This window comes from Cheilinus undulatus, linkage group 2, assembly GCF_018320785.1.
Source record: "Cheilinus undulatus linkage group 2, ASM1832078v1, whole genome shotgun sequence".
NCBI lineage: Eukaryota > Metazoa > Chordata > Actinopteri > Labriformes > Labridae > Cheilinus > Cheilinus undulatus.
The window spans coordinates 40935192-40954821 of record NC_054866.1 but is presented as its reverse complement, the minus strand read 5'-3'; the positions used below and the strand labels follow the sequence as shown (position 1 = coordinate 40954821).

General features: G+C 40.1%; 1 protein-coding gene across 2 annotated transcripts in view; it reads right to left on the bottom strand.

The window, feature by feature from the left end:
• stard13b (StAR-related lipid transfer (START) domain containing 13b) overlaps positions 1–19630 on the bottom strand; it is a 104879-nt gene that overhangs the window by 65412 nt on the left and 19837 nt on the right. For both annotated transcript variants that reach the window (XM_041806212.1, XM_041806213.1), the window contains 2 exons: positions 19053–19205; positions 10305–10338 (listed from right to left, as the gene is read on the bottom strand). In XM_041806212.1, the coding sequence (XP_041662146.1) occupies positions 10305–10338; positions 19053–19205 (187 nt within the window). The remainder of the gene's footprint in view (positions 1–10304; positions 10339–19052; positions 19206–19630) is intronic.

Below are 19630 nucleotides of genomic sequence, written 5' to 3'. Positions count from 1 at the left end.
TTATAACCATAGGTGATATGCTTGTTTCATTTTCTCTCATTTGTTGCCATGGAGCTCTTGTGTACATTATGATCTAACAGGCCTGCAGAGAGACTGCAGCTGCCTGAGGTCACAGTCAGCCCCCCTCCAGCAGGCTCCCCCCGGGTGCGACTGAAGGTCCGGGCTCTGAGAGAGAGAGAGAGCAGCTGGGGAGCATGCAGGAGTCCAGGACAGATAAGACAACCCTGCTGTAATGCATTACAGCTCTAGACGTTATATAATCCCCTCTGGTGCTTCATCTATAGCTGGACTGCTGATTTATACGGCAGTGTGTGTATGCTCACTGGGGACGAGCAGAGGAATCAGATCACAGTGCTGGACAGTCTCATACTGTGGGAGTGGAGAGACTGAGGCTGCTAAATGGTTTTAAATCTACTTCATCACGGTCATCAGGGGCTGTTTTTACTGAGCCGAGGGACGTTCTCCAGAGGATGCAGGGTTTTCTCAGTCTTTACTCTTCATCATGTTAAAGAAAAAACAAGTCAAGTAAAAGAGGGGGATCTTAGTGTTTAACCATCCCATGTTCAGAGGTTATAGATATTGAAGCTGCAGCCTCAAGCCGTCTCCCAACAAAAGTTGTCAAAAATATGAAAACTTGAATATTTTTTAATACTTTTCAATGCCTTTGCTTTTACATTAAACGTTCCCCTTATTATAAAGAATGATAGCATCAAAAATTGCTGAAGCTTTAGAAAAACTAGATCTATTTCAGAAGACGGATGCTTATTAATAATAAAAACAAAAATAAATCTTATTTATAAGCGCCTTTCTAAGCACTCAAGGACACTTTACAGATTTAAAAACATTTACAGTAAAACAAGAAATAAAAGCTTAATACAGTATCGGATGGAAAAAATTAATTACAGTGAATAAGCTATCCTGAACAGGTGCCTGAGATTGATGAAGACATCCAAACAAACCCCTACAATCACAAATGCACAAATTGTGCAATTACAGATGGCATATTATATCCCATTTCTACCTGTGATCTAAATGAAAAGTCTCTGCCACTTTTAGGTCAAAATTAAACATGGGTGTAGCACCAGAGAAGATTTTTGGCCCCGTTAAAAATAGCTCTGGACAGCCTTTCTCAGAACTGTCAGTTTTGGTGCGTCTATTTAAATGCAAATGAGCTTCATCTCATCTCACCCTTCTTTTCTGTGCCTACACAAGATCTGTGGGTGGAGATACAGGTAAGGGGCAGGTAGCAGTTGAATGACTAAAGGCTTTTTTACATCAAGGACCACACAAATTAGCGGCACAAAAATGCAAATAATTACAGGGTGAATTTTGGTAGGGCTTTCTACACATCGGGAGTGATGCAATTTTCCAAATAAATTACGCACATTCAAAAAAACATTTGTGCTGTGAAAGTCTGCAGTGTGCTTCGCACTATCCTCTGGTAAACTCAGATACATGAGTGCATAACGGCACCGTTAGGCACATTTCTGTTATATTTTACTGAGAGGAGAAGAGAGTTTGTTGTCTGTGCATTGTTGGACAAAAATCCTGTTTGGTTGTTAACAGCTCCAGGTGTGCACCTACATGTTGACAGGTGCAGGAGTCTGACTGAGAGGTACAGAAATTGCTTGATTGCAGTGATTGCCTCAAAAGGTTGTGCAACAAAATATTAAGTTAAAAGGTACCATCAATTTTTGTCCAGGCCAGTTTCATTAGTTTGTTTTTTAATGATTCTGTTGATTCAAAAACAATGTCTGATTTTTAATAGTTAATTTTCAGTACAATTTTATCCATCATTACTTTTGTCAGTTTCAAGTTATTTCAGTGACCATTGTGGGGTTTTCCTTTCTTTAATAGAAGGGTACCACAGTTTTGTTGGACACGTGATGGGCTGCTTGCTGCCTGTCACCCCCTTCACTGGGCTACGTAAGCTCACATTATAACTTAGCACAGAGACAAATATTAACATGAAATGCAGAAAACATGCAGTGTTATGTGAGAGAGGGCCTTTTTGATTCTTTTTCTGCCTCTAAACTCTTCTACCATAGGCCACAACGAGTCTTTGGTTGGCTCTTCAGGAGTGAAACTGAAAAAAAATCTAAGATGGTTAAAAAAAAGAATCAGCTGAAATTTCACTAGGAAAAATCTCTGATGTGAAAGCTTATATTGACTCACAATGTGCTAAAAAATTTAAGTCATGTGAATTATTTGCACAAAAAAAAAAAAAAACGTATCTGGTGTACGAAGGCCTTAAATGTGATGAAACAATGAGCGCAAATTCAGACCTCACCTTGAGAGCCAAGCTCTGAGTCTGTTTCAGATTGCCGCTGAGTGGGTTTAGCTGTCACAGCTCGAATCAAGCCCACTGGTGCCTCAGTTCAGTTTTTAAGAGCAGAGAAGAGAGATCTTGTGTATGTCCTTCTAATGAGAAGACTGATGTGTGCTAATTGCGCAATATTATGTAGAATTTTCAGGAGGCAGCGACTGTCTTAAATTGACTTTATTAACATGGCATGACTTAACATAACACATGACAGATGGACATGACTGCAGGCTTACTTTTCATGAATCAAAGTCCTGTGTGGTGACGTCACTCCTTGTGTTGGCCTCACTCAGGTATCCTTATGCCTTTTATGGCATGAATTAGTGCCAACTAATGTGAGAATATGTAAGGTTTGTATTGTATTTTTCGCTGGGAATTAAGTTACAGACCATCTCAGGTGACATGGAGCAATGCAAAAGTAATATAACTAGTAGTTTAACCAATTTCAATTTGCTGTGAGTGACTCTTTAATGTAACACATTACTTAAAAAAAAAAAAAGTAACTAGTAAAGTGAAATGCATTGATTTTTTGAGAAACTACCCGAACACTGATTGTTACAACCGTGCGCCTTCAGCTATGAACCACATCATCCACTTCTTTTTTATCCATGTGCCCAACTCTATCCACCATCATATCCTCACAATAAAGACACAAAAGCCTTAATAACTGAGTACACAAAGCATCTGCAAATGCTCCAGCTTCATTAACAGATGGTTTAAACACAGCAATATAATGCACAGTAATTTAATAGACCTCTGATATTACCTCTCATAGCAGAATGGTTGCCAGCACTATTACATAATTGCTTTTTTATTTAATAATGATCATTCCCTCTAAGGGGTGCTAGATTTACACATTTAATCTAACTTCACCTCTCTTTCTCATGCCTGGGAACAGTGTCAGTGCCAGTGCAGTCTGCGCTTTAATAAGACGACCCCGACACCAGAATCATTAAAGCAACAAAAGGTGAATGACATTTAACACAGAAATTCAGTCACATTAAAACTCCAGAGCATTCCTGCTTCCTGCAGCTTTTCTCTCAGTCTCATTCACACCAACATGTGAAGGAGACGTGAGGCTTTACGTTACTTTCCCCACAAACAGAGAGAAATCTCTGAGGGACTGGTGGAGTTTCCTCTTTGTTTTTGCTATAATCAGTAGCAGGAGATTTCCACATTGAAAGTAGATTAGCATATTCTTTCATGGAGAGAGAGGATCTGTGTAAATGTGAACAGTCTGAAAGCACACAGACAGACTGGGGAGTCTCGGCCTGACAGTTCTGGGCCACAGAGCGCTGTTTAAGCCTCACTTGTACCTCTGACTGGCATTTGGGAAGGTGATGTTTATCATAACAAGAACAGGATCATTTATTTATTTTTGCAAGCTAAAAGTCACTGTGTTCTGCATAACTGCTTCCACTTCAGGCCTGGCTATTGTTCTGTTTGTCTGCCTCCTCTTTATTTTTAGGTTAAACATTAAAACGTTTACAAAATATGAAGTAAGTGAGCGCTAAAGTACAACAATGACAGAATCTATGTCTGCCTACTACTGAACACATGTTTAAAGCCAGACTGATAAACGTCTCTCCCTTATCTTTACTGTATCAGTGACAGAAACCTGGCTGCAATTGAAGCTTTCCTCACTGCAGTGTAAATTAATCCCATGATTAATATCAGATCAGGCAGCAGGGCTTTCGGGATGAACACACCCGCCTCCTCTCACCAGAGGAAGCCATTAATTTCCACTGAGCAATTAAAGAGACTGCAGGGAATTGAGATTTCCATACAAATTATGCTGTGCGAGGGGGGGGAAAAAAGCACTTTTGGACTCATCATCTACTCGAGAGTTGAAAAATGCTCCATAAACGTTGAGCAACGCAGTCAGAACATAAACATTTGAGAAGTAAGATTAGGTTTTAACCCCCCCTCTATTGGGCAAATCTTCTCTGAGCATATCCATATGGGGTTTTTGGATGGAGCTCCGGCTTTTATTTGATGCCTCAGGAAAAACAAAACAAGTCAAGAGGGTTTAAGGGTCTGATGGCTGTTTTTTTTTCTCTGCAAATTCCTTGGATGGTATTAAATAAATAAAAACAAGTGGAAAGAGTTTTGCAATATTTTGAATGACAAAAATAGGCAAACAAGAGGCCCATTGTTCAATGGCTTTGAGGCTGTGGATAGCAATGCAAGATGTGTGAAATGTTATAGCGTGAAAAAAGTTGACACCGTGCCTCTAATCTAATGCCTACATCACTAACTGATCATCTTTGTGGCTCAATAACAAGCAACAATAAGCTCATACTTTTAGGATTTAGCTGTGGAAAACCTTTCAGACTTCTATAAAAATGAAAACCTAGTCTAGTACAAGTAATTTATATAGCTCATTTCAGGACGAGCATAAAGTCACAGTGCTTTGAAAGGGTTGGGGTAATCATGCATTAACAGCCTTGCAGGAAAATGTAAATCAATGTCACTCTTCCATAAATAGATATAGTCTATAGTCACACTACATCATCTAAGAAAGGCCTAGAGATCTAGGAAATTGCAGACAACCAGGCCTTTTCTGTATGAAACAGCAAGGACGACTGCAGATCAAAATGTCACACAGGCTTCAGCTATCAGGATTGAAACTTCTGGGTAAAGCATGTGCCCAGACACAGAGGCTATAGTCATCGACGCACTGGTTGCAGGATTGATTCCCAGTCTCAGCGCTGTTTGGTGCATGTCTCTCACCCTGTATTTCCTGCCTCTCTTCAGCTGTCATATCAGAATAAAGACAAAAAAGCCTAAAAATAATCCAAAAACAGGCTGAAACATCCAAGCCTACTTGGATGTACCAAACTTTATTTGGGGATTTTACAGAAACAACTTAAACCAAAGTCAATTCTGGTCAGTATCTGAGGGAAGCCAGCGGCTATGTAGCTCTCCAACAACCAAAATAATACGATTCACTTTGTGACATAGTTGGCTAGATACTGCAAAAATGTTCTCCTGCTCTGTTGAGCAACTTAAAATGTACATAAAGCAAGAATGGGACAGAATTTCACTTTCAAAACTCTAATGGTTAGTGTCTTCAGTCTCCAGACACTTTGATGAGGCTTAGCATTTGTTCATTTTTTATTCAACCTTTATTTAACCAGGTAAGTCCCATTAAGACCAAAGATCTCTTTTTCAAGGGACAACTGGCCAAGAATGGCAGCAATACAGTTTCACAAATCAAACACCCTCAAACTAAAAAAGCTCACAATAAACAATAAACAGATGATAATGATAAAACATCAGCTAAAACAGAAAGTTTGGATTCAAGAGATTTCACTCAAGATTTAAAGAGTCACCAGGTTTTGCAGTTTAAAATCAGATTGTTCCAAGAAAGCGGAGCGGAGAACCTAAAAGCATTCTTTCCCAACTCACTTCAGACTTTGGGAACAACAAATTGTAAGTAATCAAATAACGCAGGTTTTATATTCCATCCTTCAAAATTATAAGAGAGGAAAGGTAGTCTGGACTTTCGCCCAGAGAGGCTTTATGAATGAAGATGTAACAAAGTTCAAGACAACGTGTGCTTACAGGAGTCCAGGTGACTTTAGAATAAAAAGCACAGTGCAGGATATGGAAGTCGTACGTCCAGCCGTGATCAGCTGATGGCCAGTTGATCCCAATTATCAACCCCCCAGCTCCCACTTCATCCCGCTTCCTCTCTTATAGCCTAAAGCTGATGTAACCTTGTATTCAGATTCATGCTAGGGCTGGGGAATTAATCGGAATTTAGATTAAACCACAAAATGTCCTGTTGCAATTTTCAAATTGCAAAAGTTGAACTATTTCTTTAACCTGAAATGTGTTAAAATACCAGTTTGATACAAAATTTAGTCAGCAGAGATAAAATGATTAACCCATCATGCAAACACTAAAGTGTCAGAGTTTGTTTTACAGTAGTTTGCAAAAAATATCCACAACAAAAAAATCCTTGATTTCGTAAGTTTTCTAGATTGAAATGATAATGTCATGAAAAAATCCCCATTCCCAACACTTCCTATCAAATTTGCAAAATGAGTCAAAATAATTTCAATCAAATATTTTTTATATTGTTCAGCCTCGATTAAATCTACTTAATAATGCAGAGGTTAAATTTTAGAATGATTTATTGCATCCATTGCAAATCATTCCGCCTTAATTCGAGCTATAGTGGATTCACTACTTTTAATCTAATTGTATTGTATTTAATATGTATTGCCATTAATGTATCTATGCATATGGGGATTTCTAGCCATGTGCTCCCTGGAAAGTCAAAGCATGCTGCTTGACTAAGCCAGGGAGGGTCTTTTTAGCAGAGCCTCCTGCGCCAAGTAAAATTGTAAATCCATTTTGAAATAAAATGGTAAATTGTATGACAATAGTGTTCCTGAATGAAAAAGTGTTGTTGGAAGAAAAGGCGATGTGATACGCTCCTGTCCCAACATTTTTGGAATGGACTCCAGGCAACAAATTCAGAATGTCTGTATAGAAAAAATAAATGTAATCAGTTTGAAAGTTCAATAACTTGACTTTTTTGCTGTAAATATAAAACTGAATATAGGTTGAAAAGTGTTTGCAAATCTCTGTAAAGTTTGTTTTAACATTTACAGAATGTCCCAACTTTTGTGGAATTTGGGTTTTTAAAGTCAGAAACCTTTTCATATGTACTTAAAAAACAGAAAAAAATAAAAGTGGTTTAAGAATGTAGAAAAATGCTGTTGATAAATTGTGAAAACATCCATTTAAAATGTAAAATTTTATAATTTTAACACAGGTATTTCTATTATTCAAAGTTTATGACTGTATAATTTAAATAAATCATTCCCTTACATGATGTTTTAATGTTTTGCTCTAATGAGGATGTTAAATTCATATTCAGCTGATGATGAAAACAGCGTGTGCGCTTGCAAACACCGTCTATGTGGAGCATGTGCATATGTGAGCAATAAAAACACTCTGCACATTTATAGCCTGAATACCTCTGCTGCTTTGCTATTTTGGCCGTGAACCACAAAGAATGTGCTTTCCTCTGCTGGACAATGTCATGTTAATGAGGTAGACAGTGTTGTTGCGTTCGATACTGAGAACCATCTGGCCACCTCGTATCCGTGTCATAAAAGAGTTCTCCTCAGCCCGGCTGTAAAATCCAAATATCACACCTAATGCGTCTGACTCTGTGCCAGATTTATCCTTTTAATGACATCATAATCCCCTGAGTTATCTTTGTTATTAGATTCTACATGAAATACACAGTGATTTTATTTGATTAGATAAAGTAATAGTGACTCTGATTTATTTCAGGGCAGCTAACAGAGAACGCACGTGGAAATCTTATTATGAAGGGCTACCATGATAAATGTATTTAAAGGGATTTTCAAAGCTGTGTTGACAAACTTGTTGATGTTATCCTCGGTGGTCTCTCACTCAGGTTTCCAAGCACTACAGTGAGGAATGACCAGCCATCGGTCACAGTGCATACCACAGACCACACATTAGGTAACTGCTGCATAAAAGTGACATGGAATTTTTCCAGACCATAATGTCCACTTGTGCGGTACCATGGTGCACAGCAGAGGTCATGTGAGAGTGCAACCTGAGCCTAAAATGGCATCTACCCAAATCCCACAGCTGCCCCTTGAGGGCCACATCACACAGGGCCAAATATTTCCCCTCAGCAAAACAGAAACAATGATCTGGCACGCTGCCTAATTTTAACTGCATCCTGCCAAGTGACCGATATATACAAGGCCTTTAAAATGAGAGACGCAGGGACATTCTTCAGACTCGCACCTGTGGCTGTCACTCTCATTCACATTGTTTGAAGCCTGAGCAAAGCCACAACACAGGGCCAGGACAGCAGAGAACCAAGCAGGGAGATTTACAGGATGTTTCAATTGCAGGAATATGAAAGAACAAGACTGAGAAAGACATTTCCACAAGAAAGAAATGTCTCAAATCTACATTTTAGTATCAGTTTTACTCGTTATATTTCTGGTTAGACTGCCAGGGGAAGATAATTCTGTGACAGGCAGTAAGATCTAGTTTTCTTTTAACTTAATCCTTCACTGGTTTCCTGGTTAAACTCAATAGAAACTGGAAAGGAAAATCTGTTAGGGCTGAAAACTTCTGCTCAAACCATGAGTTGTTTAAACTAATACAGCCAAGATTGTGGTACTGGGGATTTGCAAGTCACTAGACAATAAACCGCTCCAAAGACAGTAGCCCCCCACAAAACTTGTTTTTGGATTGTTTAAATGGACCGTTGCAAAAGACCAGAGAGTGCCATGAAAAGGATTTCCCCCTTCCTGATTTCTTATTTGTTTCACATCATTGAAAAAAATGCTTTTACCATAGACAGAGATAACCTGAGTAAGTACAAGATGCAGTTTTTAAATTACGATTTCATTCATTTATGCAATAAAGTCATCTAAATCTACCTGTCTCTATGGGAGAAGAAATCCTCCTCTCTTGTTAAATCATGAATTAACCACATTTTTTGGTAAGCCGAGTTTCCAGGTTTTTTCACAAGCCACACCCAGGCCTTATCACTGCCAGACCTGTTGAAATCAATTAAAAAGAACCTGTCCAATAAAGTGAAATAGGCTAAAAGTTTTAAAAAAGCAACACAGCATAGTAAAATTTAAAGAAATTCAAGAACAGATGAGAAACAAAGTCATCTATCAGTCTGGAAAGGGCTACAAAGCCATTTAAAAGGCTTTTGGGACGCCACAGCAAGAGCCATTATCCACAAATGGAGAAAACTTGGAACAATGGTGAACCTTCCCAGGAGTGGCTGGCCTACCAAAATTACTCTAAGATCACACTGACGACTCATCCAGGAGGTCACAAAAGAGCCCAGAAGAACATCTAATGAAGCTACAGGTCTCATTTGACTCAGTTAACTTCAAGGTTCATGATGCAACAATATGAAAGACACTGGACAAAAAATGGCAGGGAGAGACCCAAGGCACAAAACACTGCTGACCAAAAAGAAGTCAAAGGATCGTCTCACATTTGCCAAAATGTGCAGCAGTGATCCGAAACCCACCAGCAAGTCCACCTCTAAATGGCTTAAGAAACTAAATTGGAGTGGCCAAGTCAAAGTCCAGACTTAAATCCAATTGAGATGCTGTGGAATGACCTTAAATGGGCCTTTCATGCTTGGAAACTCTCCATTGAGGCTAGATTTAAACAATTTTGCCAAGAAAAAAAAAAGGGCCAAAATTCCTCTACATTGAAGTGCAATACTCATTTTCAGTCACTGCAGTTGTTGCCAAGGATAGCACAACCAATTATTAGGTTTAGGGGCAATTATTTTTTCCCATAGGGCCAGGAAGGTACGGATAGCTTTTTTTCATAAATAAATTAAATAATCATTTAAAAACTGCATTTTGTAAGTGTGACAAAAGCGCAAAAAATTAAGAAATCAGGAAGGGGGAGAATATCTTTTGACAACAAGGTTACTCAAAGCTTCGCAAATGTCAGGAATCCATATTTTCCACCAATGTTATATAAACTTTTAGTGTTGGAGGTGTTTTATATATAATATCTTTTATTTCTACATTTTATATATACTATGTGTGAAGGTACCCAAATCTAAAAATGGTATTGTTGGTATTTGAAATAGTAATTTTTCCATTCTGTTCCTTTTCAATGATGTAAACTAGTAACTTCTAATATCCACTTACCAATTTCTGTTTTCATGTTAATCAGCAGTTTCTCTTCCTGCTTAACATGCCTCATTGTTGCTGTCCCAGCATGCACTCAGCAGTAAGGAAGTTAAACATTGACTAAAGACAAACAGGCACCTTTTAAGAGCATCCATACAATCAGATTAACAAGCTTGTGGAGCATGAGGATGAGGGCCAGAAATCATAACTGGCTCGCTCTTTTGCAGGGTGTAATCCTCTGTCAGAGTGATGTCAGCATGTGAAAATGCACAACAGGACAATAGATGAGCTCTTACCTGCACCTGCTGCGTTGGTCACCTTGTTGAACATCTGAAATGCAGAGAAAATGACAATACGTCAATAACATCAGCATGGTGGAACCATTCAAAACTTCATTTATGAATACAAGAGGGCCACAAAACTTCCAGGCCGACTTAGCCAGAGTCTGTGCACATTTGCTCTAAGCTCATCCTCTTACCGGTATTCAGTGGCTCAGCCTGCGTCAAACCAAACACTTTTAATAACTTGGCTGTTAAATTAAAGTTTAAACCACAATTCAGAACAAAAATGAGACCTTAATGAGAGCAGCACTGACAAATGCATAAAACAATTCTTGTGTCTCCAGGCGTAATTTGTGCAGTGAGTCTGCAAGGAAGTTGTTGAAGGTAAAAGGGAGCGTGAGATTGACAGGAGGATTGGTGAAGCATCAGTAGTACTGTGGGTGTTGTGTGAGACTGTTGCTGTAAAAAGGGAGCTGCGCTGAAAGGCAAAGCTTTCGATTTGCCGCAACCCTCACCTATGGTCATGAACTCTCTGGAGGGTGGCTGGGCTCAGCCTTAGAGATCGGGTGAGGAGTTCAGACATCCAGAGGGAACTAAGCAGAGCTGCTGCTCCTTTATCGAAAGGAGCCAGCTGAGGTGGTTTGGGCATCTGAACCAGATGCCTTCTGGGTGCTCCCCTTTTGGTTAGATCTTCCAGGCACATCTAGCTTAGAGGAGACCTTGGGGAAGACCCAGAATGTGCTGGAGGGAGGATATTTCCTGTCTGGTCTGGGAATGCCTTGAGATCCCCCAGAAGGAGTTGGAAAGTGTCGCTGGAGAGGGGGATGTCTGAGTTGACTTGCTCAGCCTGTTGTCACCGCGACCCAGCCTCGGTTGAGCAGAAGAAGATGAAACAGCGTATTATGACACAAAAAAACATGAACAAAGGTGAAATGGAGGAGCTGCACAAATGTGCAGGAATGTTTATGAAGTTAAGTCATAGTGCAGAAATCCTAAAGGGATAAAAAAAAATACACAGTGAGCAGTTCATGGTGCAATCACTGCCATAATGACAGTCAGTGAAGCTGAGACAACATGAGCAGCACTCTGTTAACCTCAATGATCTGTTGTTGGTGCTGGAAGATCAGAAAAAGCTCCAAGTATTACCTTGATGTGATATAACTTCTAAGTCCTGGTAATTGTCTTGTTTTCATTGATTTACAGATAAAAAAGAGGACTGAAAGTTTCCCTCTGATCTGGACCTGTCATGGTTGCTTCCCCTCTCTTGCCAGACTCTCTTTCCTTTCCCCTCTGTGCCCCACTGTTCTGATTTATGCTCTTGTTTGCTTGCCCTGTTTCTCTCCCCACTGGGACGACTGCTGCAAAAACCCTCCAACTTGCCTTTTTGAGACACTCTGATGTGGCAGTCTGATGGTCATCAGCCCTAATGGTGCTGAATCAAACTTAATTTCTTAGTTTCTCAGTTGGACTGAGCAGAAAAAGCGAGTCGTGTCCTGAATGTTGCATGAAGGATGCAGCCTCTTGGTGTTGTCATGACTGCAGAAACGCTGCTGGCAGCATGAGAGACCTATACGGGTGCCACTTTGCTGTGGTTACTAAAACAGACCTGCACTGAACAGCACAGGTGCTTTTGTTTGTACGTCTTTGTCTCTCTGTCTCTGACACTTCTAGGTCACAGGGCAGTTGAGGTCAGAGGACAGCGAGCGTCTTGGCAGTCTGTCTTTGATTTATTCAGATAAAGAAAAAGATTTAAAGAGAAGACCGAGTCAGAGCCAAGACATCTCTGGCAGAGTTTGACTTGAACCACCAGGGGCAACCCTGCAGCTTTACCACACGGCAATCTGTGGCCCACAATCCAAACTCTGTGACTCTTACTCAACATAGAAACAAGAAAACAGGCTGTAATAGCATGACTCATAACCCTATGTGTGTATTTTTACCTCTGTTTAAACAAGGAGTAAGGGAGTGGGGCCTTAAACTATGAGGCGCAGCCTCTGATGTATCCCTCATTATTGACTGTGAGATTTGGCACAGTTGGGCAGAATTTCATCACATATCTGAACACTTGTGTAACAGCTCAAAGGCTGCAAAAATATGGAGCTTCATTACCTGTGAGCTGCTTTAAAAATCATACACGTTTTTTAAAAAGAGATGAGATATGATTGTCTTCTGTGAAAGCGTTGGATGTCAAAACTCCTCTCAGAGGACCGGCTTTAGACCCAGTTTCAGAAATAAACTGGCGCTCCAAAAACCAGATGCTGGGCCCCAGTGGAGATGTGCTGATTCAAAAAGGCTTCAAAGCCTTTAACGCATCGCTCGCTCTCTCTTTCAGCAGCCAACAGAAAGTATTTCTCTCTGGCATATCTCAACGCTGACCCACTTTAAGCACACATCGGCCTGCTTCAGCCCACTCAGATGGTGGACACATGTCACGGGTTGCAGGTCAGGAAAAGTGATGCCCTCCTTGTAGGAGCAGCACCCAGTCCCTTTCAGTGCCTGTTGTCCTCTGCTTGCACCAACAAGGATGTTTATAAGGAGTGACAGCTCTGTGTGGGTGAATGATGGCTGCTGCCCCAGCACAAATGACACCCTGCCTGAGAGTCAACAGGGCAGTTACAGGACCGGTCAGTCAGGATGACAGAGCGACGCTTCCTCTGCTCTGTCGGTCTTTGTCAACACCAATTAAAAGTAGGAATCCTCAACCCAAATACGTCTTTATGCAGCCATTGAAGAGCACAGAATACACAGTCAACACCAGAGTCTGTGAGTCCACAGCAAGGCCAACATAACTGTGATAAACAGGAGCAAAACATGATTTTTGTTTTATTGTTATATTATTTCCTGAGCCTGAGATCATGTATCTACATTGTTTAATCTGTCTGACCGATGAGTCTGAAGAGTCAAAACATTTTACATAAACAATAGAAAAGGAAAAGCTGTAAAATATGCATTTTTGTTAACATTGCATAGCAGACGGATACGCCCATTTCCCTGTTTCTCACTGGCAAATCCATCTTGCAAAGCTCCCGTCTGAACAGTTTGGGCCCGGTTAGAAAGGAGCAGTACTTTCGGGCGTGGCAGAGTCATGACGTATGCAAGCAACAACAAGAGACTGCTGCAATTATGGTGGAAGACATTAGCGTGGCTGCTGCTAAAGTGCCAGTTTTATTAGAACTTGACATTTCTGCGTTAAAGGAAGAACAAAGAACAGCACTGAATTGTTTTCTTCTCAAAAAACAACAAAAGTTTTGTTGCTCTGATTGGCCTGTAAAGATGTGACCGAACGTTCATCCAATCACCCTCCAACTTTTTTATTCAAAGGCTCTGCCCTTTGCCAAACGCTGTGTATGAGTGGTTTTCTAGATGGATGTGTGAAACAAATCCATCTGGCATGTTAGGTTACATTTTTATAAGGTGTGAATAATACTAGACATATAACTGCTTGAGACTAATCAGCATTTTTTTCTTGATCACTGCATCAATGCTTTGTTTCCACCCTATAAACAACATGTAAAAATAATTTATTAATCAGTTATATAAAACTTATTACAGTTAAAACACGCACTGTGGAATAGACAGAACAACATTTTGTGTGACTTTAAAGCGGCTTTAAATGAAAAATACATCCAATTTTTCTTCCATCAGAGTTTCAGTATAAGTATCAGTTTTATAGATACAGGGGCAGGCTACGGTCTTCTGCTCTAAAATAGACCTTTAAATTATATTTTTATCATATAAAAGCATGCAAATATGCATTTCTAACATATTTTACTGGTTATGCTTCCATGCTGTGATTATTCAAGGCTGCTGGCATTATGTGTTGAGGTTGTCAGTCCAAACCATTCTTGTGGATTTGATAGCTCAAGAATACTCAGAGGGATTTGCTTCTAATTTTGCACTCAAGTTATCACAATACCATAATTTTGAATTTTGATAGGATATGAGCTATAATCAGATGATATTAATACTTATTTTGATACTTATGTTTTAGCACCGGCAGCACTTATTTTCAATTCAAAACCAAAGTGGTCTAGCATCTGAGCGCTCAGAACCCTGGGAAATCAAGAAAGGGCGGGACAAATGACAATTGTGGAGGAGAAACCAATCTGGCTCATGCTGCAGCCTCTATCAGGACAGCATTCCCTTACACTGTCTTCATGTTTTCTGGAAGTATGAAGCACATGGCTATTTAAAACAATGTTATGGATTCTACCCAGGAACAATTAACACTGGTCTAAAGTGCTCTGAAAATGAGATTGTAGGCACAGCCTGGTGGCTGTGGACACAGAGCCTTACACAGCAAGTGTGCTTTCACTTTCTGGTGAGTCTACACCTCATACGGTAGTTCTAGTTTTGCTTGTCTAAAAATATTACTGATATTAGCTGCATTTAAAGCCTCACATCGTGACTGTACTGCTGTTGAACTTCTCTGGTGTCAGTCACTGTACAAAACCTTTTTGGGACTGTTATCAGGCACAGAGAACTTTTTGTCACTGGAACTGAATTTTGGGAGGGTGGCTGTTATAAAGTCTGTTGATTAATTAAAAGTAATTGTTGAAGCCATGATTTTGTATATAAATACAAATATTCTATCAAAAATCAAAATCTTGGTCATCGGCCATGATCCAGTTTAGATGAGCTCTTTCTGCATGATGTGCAGCAGGTCGAGGGCTAAACAGTATGAGTCCAGTTTTCAGAGCTCAAACAGAGGCAGTTTGGAGTCAAAGGTTGATGGGAACTTTCACCAGATAACTTGAATCAAGCAGCTCTCAGTAAAGCAGGAACTGCCTGTTAAAGCAGGGTGCACTGGCTCACACATTGGTCCAGTTTATTCTTGGACTCAGAGACTGAGATTCAATCTGTATCACATTTTCACTCCCTGCTGGCAGACCAATCATCTGGACAGCAGAGCTCTTATGTAAGACTCAGAAGGGACAGAGGAGGAAGAATCGCTCTGCATGTGCAATGACATGATGTTATACATCAGTGTATTTAAACATTTGGAAAGTCGCTGTTTAACCAGTGGACAAAGCTTAAGGAAATGTTTGACTCTGGAGAAAACATGTTGGGCAGTTATCCTGTAAAATATCAGTGAGTCAGCGTGTATTGATGACAGATCTACAGCACAGACTTTCACACGTTACATAATGATGTAATGTTATTCAGTTAATTCAAACATTCATCTACACTAATCTAAACAAATGCTCTATGCAATACTTACTAAATATGAACTGGCTGTTCTTAAAACTGACATCAACATTTACAGACTGACATCAGGACATCGTTTACATTTTGACCAGATGAACGCTCAATCTTGAAATCCCTCACTTAACATGATATAATGAAATTAATCTCATAGATTAACAGCTTATTTTCAGGGGATCTGATGTCAGCAGTTAGTTACAAAGCACATCTCACATTTTTATACCTTGTTTTTGTTAGACAGCACCTAAGATGAGATTGTTAGCTGCATTAGCGTACAGATACAGTATATGTTTGTGGACATTACTTAACTCTATAGCTCTCTATATGGGACTGGGTTATAGTGGATTGTGGCTGCCTCTTCTGCTTTCCACAGACAAAAAACAGCTTCAACACAAGAGGACAATAATATACAAAATACAGACAAAACCAATAAACTCCCAAAATTCCAATGCCAGACTACAGATTGACCATTTATGCAAAATTTCTAAATAGAGATAAAGGGTTAACTTTATTTTCGGCTGCATTTTAACCACTTTATGACTTCAGGGTTAAAACGTTAGTGAATACTTTTTATTCTGCTTCAAAAATACACTTCCAAAAGTTTGTGGCTAGCTGTTTCCTTATGTCTCTGGTGTCCAATCTGAGCTTGGTACTTCTCATAACTTCTCTTTTAACTCTGTTGCCAGAAAGCTTAGACAAGCAGAGAGTAAACAGCAAACAAGTCATTCAGACTCAGGCTTTTCTTGGGTTGGACGGATCCTTTTCTTGTATAAATTCTCAACCTTTAGAGCAGAATTTGATCAGCTTGTTGATGTCCTCTTTACTTTTTTGATTATATACAGTACTGTGCAGAACTTTTAGGCATATTTGGGCCAAAAATTGAAGCAGAACAAAGGCGTAGATTTGGCAAGTAAGCTGTCCAAGGGCAGCATAAGATGGGAAGGAGGATCAACACAACCTCAGTAGTGCTCTGGATGTCCTAGCATATTATCAGGGGCATGGGAAAATACTCTGTTGAAAAAATAACAAAGTCCACACCTTTAGGGTGGAGTAAGGGGTGAATGTGGCGAGTAAGCAGGACCTAGGGTACCGTCTGGGTGTGTAGTAGGGTTGCCACAAGCCCCTAGTCATGCTGTGGATATCCTGCTGGGTGTATTACCTGGGGTGAAATTCTCTGAATAAATAAAAGAGCCTTCGAGCTCGACCATGGCAGCCGAACGACACCTGTGTGTGTGAACATGTGTCAAGCTTGGCTCCACCTCCTCCTAGCCCAGGGTTGTAGCACACTGAGCCCCATGCTGAATCCTTAGCATTCTGCATGTCTAAAACTCACGCACGACTGTATATTAATGCAATTATTGGGGCAGCATTGGCCCAGTGCAGGGGTGTCCTAACATTTTTCACTGAGGGCCACATACAGAAAAATACAGCACTGACTGAGTCATCTTTAGTCTTTAGAGTGTTATGAATTGAAATTAGGGCCAATAACAGTGGACCAATAATGGACCAATAATGGTGTTTCAGGATACAGATGATCAATAGTTAATGGGATCGATGACCAATATTTTGAATCAACAAGCATTTATTGGTGAAAGTAAAATTGCTTGATCAAAAAAAAAAAAAAAAAAAAAAAAAAAAGGAAAGAAAACAATTTCCCATTCACTCTATCAGCATGTGATCACCTAGTGGCACCCAGGCTTAAGTTTTGATTGGCTAGTACTCACGTGACATCTGGCCAATCTGACTGTGTTGTATACAGGACATTTGGTGAGACTGTGCAGATTGAAAATATAGCCAGAGCGGAAGACACACTTTGTAGTGGAACCAAGAGATCGCACTCTTTCATTAATCAATTTTATTGATTATGGGTAAGAGAAAATGCAGATACGATAATTGGCCTCAATAATTGGCCAGGCTTATTATCAGTCAACCCCTGATTGAAATATTGCTATTATGTTTTGTTTACAATATGTTAATTATTTATGTTTATATATCCATTTAGTCATTAAAAACATTTGTTTACAGAATTAACACAGCAGCACAGGTTAATGTCAAAACTAAGAAGTACAATAAAATCAAGCACATACTCCTGTTCTAATTTTCAGAGTTGGCCCCTGGCCCCAACTTGTGTCCGATGTGCCAACACTGATCTTCCAAGTGGGTGGCCATGGGTCTGAGCCCAACCTGAGGTTCTTTTCCTACACATCCTTCCCCACTCTCTCTTCCTTTGCTATCTACTGCCCTCTCCAAATAAAGGAACATCCCACACAAAAAAAGGCATGAAAATTCATGTAATCATCAGACACCTTTAACCCATCTCCACTGAGTAACGTGATCTCGTTAAATTCAAGGTTACTCTACAGCCAAAACACTGTCACCTTTAACAGATGTGAACATTCCCAGCTGTCCTTGAGCCAAGTTTTAGTTCAAGCTGCTGTCACTTTCAAGAAGTGGTTATGGGCTCTACAAAGAAGACAGGTGGGAACTAAACTTAATTTTATTTGAAGTACCCTCTGCACTTAGACAAAATAATCGGTTCAACCTTGTATCAGGTCTCTCTTTGAGCTAAAAAAAGATAGACTAGAAGGGGTACCTTAAAAAACACCTCTATTGTCACACGTTTCCAAAGTGGAGACCAACAGAGAATCGGAGCGGTTTTCTCCTCTAAGCAGGTTGTTTTCCATCACGTTGCAGCAGAGCCATCAGGACAGCACAAAGCACAGGCTGAAAGGCTTTGAGTTTAAACCCGCCCTGCATTCTGCAAATCTCTCAGTTGTCTGTTTCTCTTAGGGCCATTCAATAGTGACATTTATATACTTTGTCCAGCAGAAGTGAGTCCTGCTTGTTTAAGAATGCCTAAACTGACCTTATTCCCAACACAAACCTCAAATATTTACAGATGCACAAGAAAGAGCAGCTGCACGGAGGGGAATGTCAGAGATTCGGCTGACTGCTGAGGGATTTATCTTGGAAAAGAGTCACTTTTGAATGTTGTTTGTGAATTTTCTTTTTAGAGGGGGTCAATTTTGTGATTCTAAAATGTAGTTTGACTTTTGATAGAAAGCTAAGGAAAACAAGGAAAACAATCTGAGGGATCATTTATCTTTCACAAAAAGTCATCTTGTATCTCCCCCAGTTAATGCCTACAGCATGCTGGATCATCAGGAACAATAAGGCACATTTTTAAGAGCATAAGCCATATGAATCAATCAAGAGTTTTCAGCAAAGTTCAACAACAAAGAACAAAACATCCTTTAAAAAATACTTATTTTCTTTCGGTTAAAAAGAGCTTGCTTAGGATGCTCTTGAGCAAAAATGTCAGAGCTACAAATAGGGGAAACACAGTATAGGAAGTAAGAAGGTCAAGGAAGTCACCCAAAAAATGCTAAAACCACATTTGAGCAACAAAACAGAAAACGTGCAACAGGTTGTGTCATTAAAGTTGAAGTCATTTAGTATCTAAAAGCTTTAAAGATGAGCACCGGACAACAGAACTAAGTTTGCATGCTCTGCACAACTATTACTCCACAGGAAGCTCTGATTCTGAAAGAAACTCACCGTCTTCTTATTCGTTGCTCTCGTCCCCATTGAGGCACTGCAAGGAGCTGAAGACCCGTCCTGGCTCAGACATTCCCCTCTCTCTGGTCCTTGGACGACTTGGTCGTTCGGGGTCGGGGTTTGGTTTGACGTGGACTTGGAAGCAGCACCCCACTGCAACAGCATCACAACAACAACAATCAGGACTGGGTGGGTTTGTGTGTCTGGCTGGACAGACTGGGACAGGATGGTCTCAACGGTGGCCAGGGGAAAAGAAAACAAGAGGCTGAGGTCAACTGCTGGGGAAGTGAAATCTCCACTCTCAATTCAGCCTGACTGACGTGCACAAAAGAGCCTGTATGTGCGGATCGTCTTTGGAGAGGACAGAGATTATGACCTTGTCAAATATCCCAGTAAAGATGTCTTGTCTTGCCCAGTCGCCTGTCATTAGTTAAAGCAAGTAATGGTGAATGCCGGGGATGGTTATGCAGATGCCTGGGAGGCATGTGAGCCTCTCTCTACCATTCCTAATGGACCAAATCATACAAACTCCCTTCAACACAATAGCTCCTCTGTGTTCTTCATACATATGGAGCCCA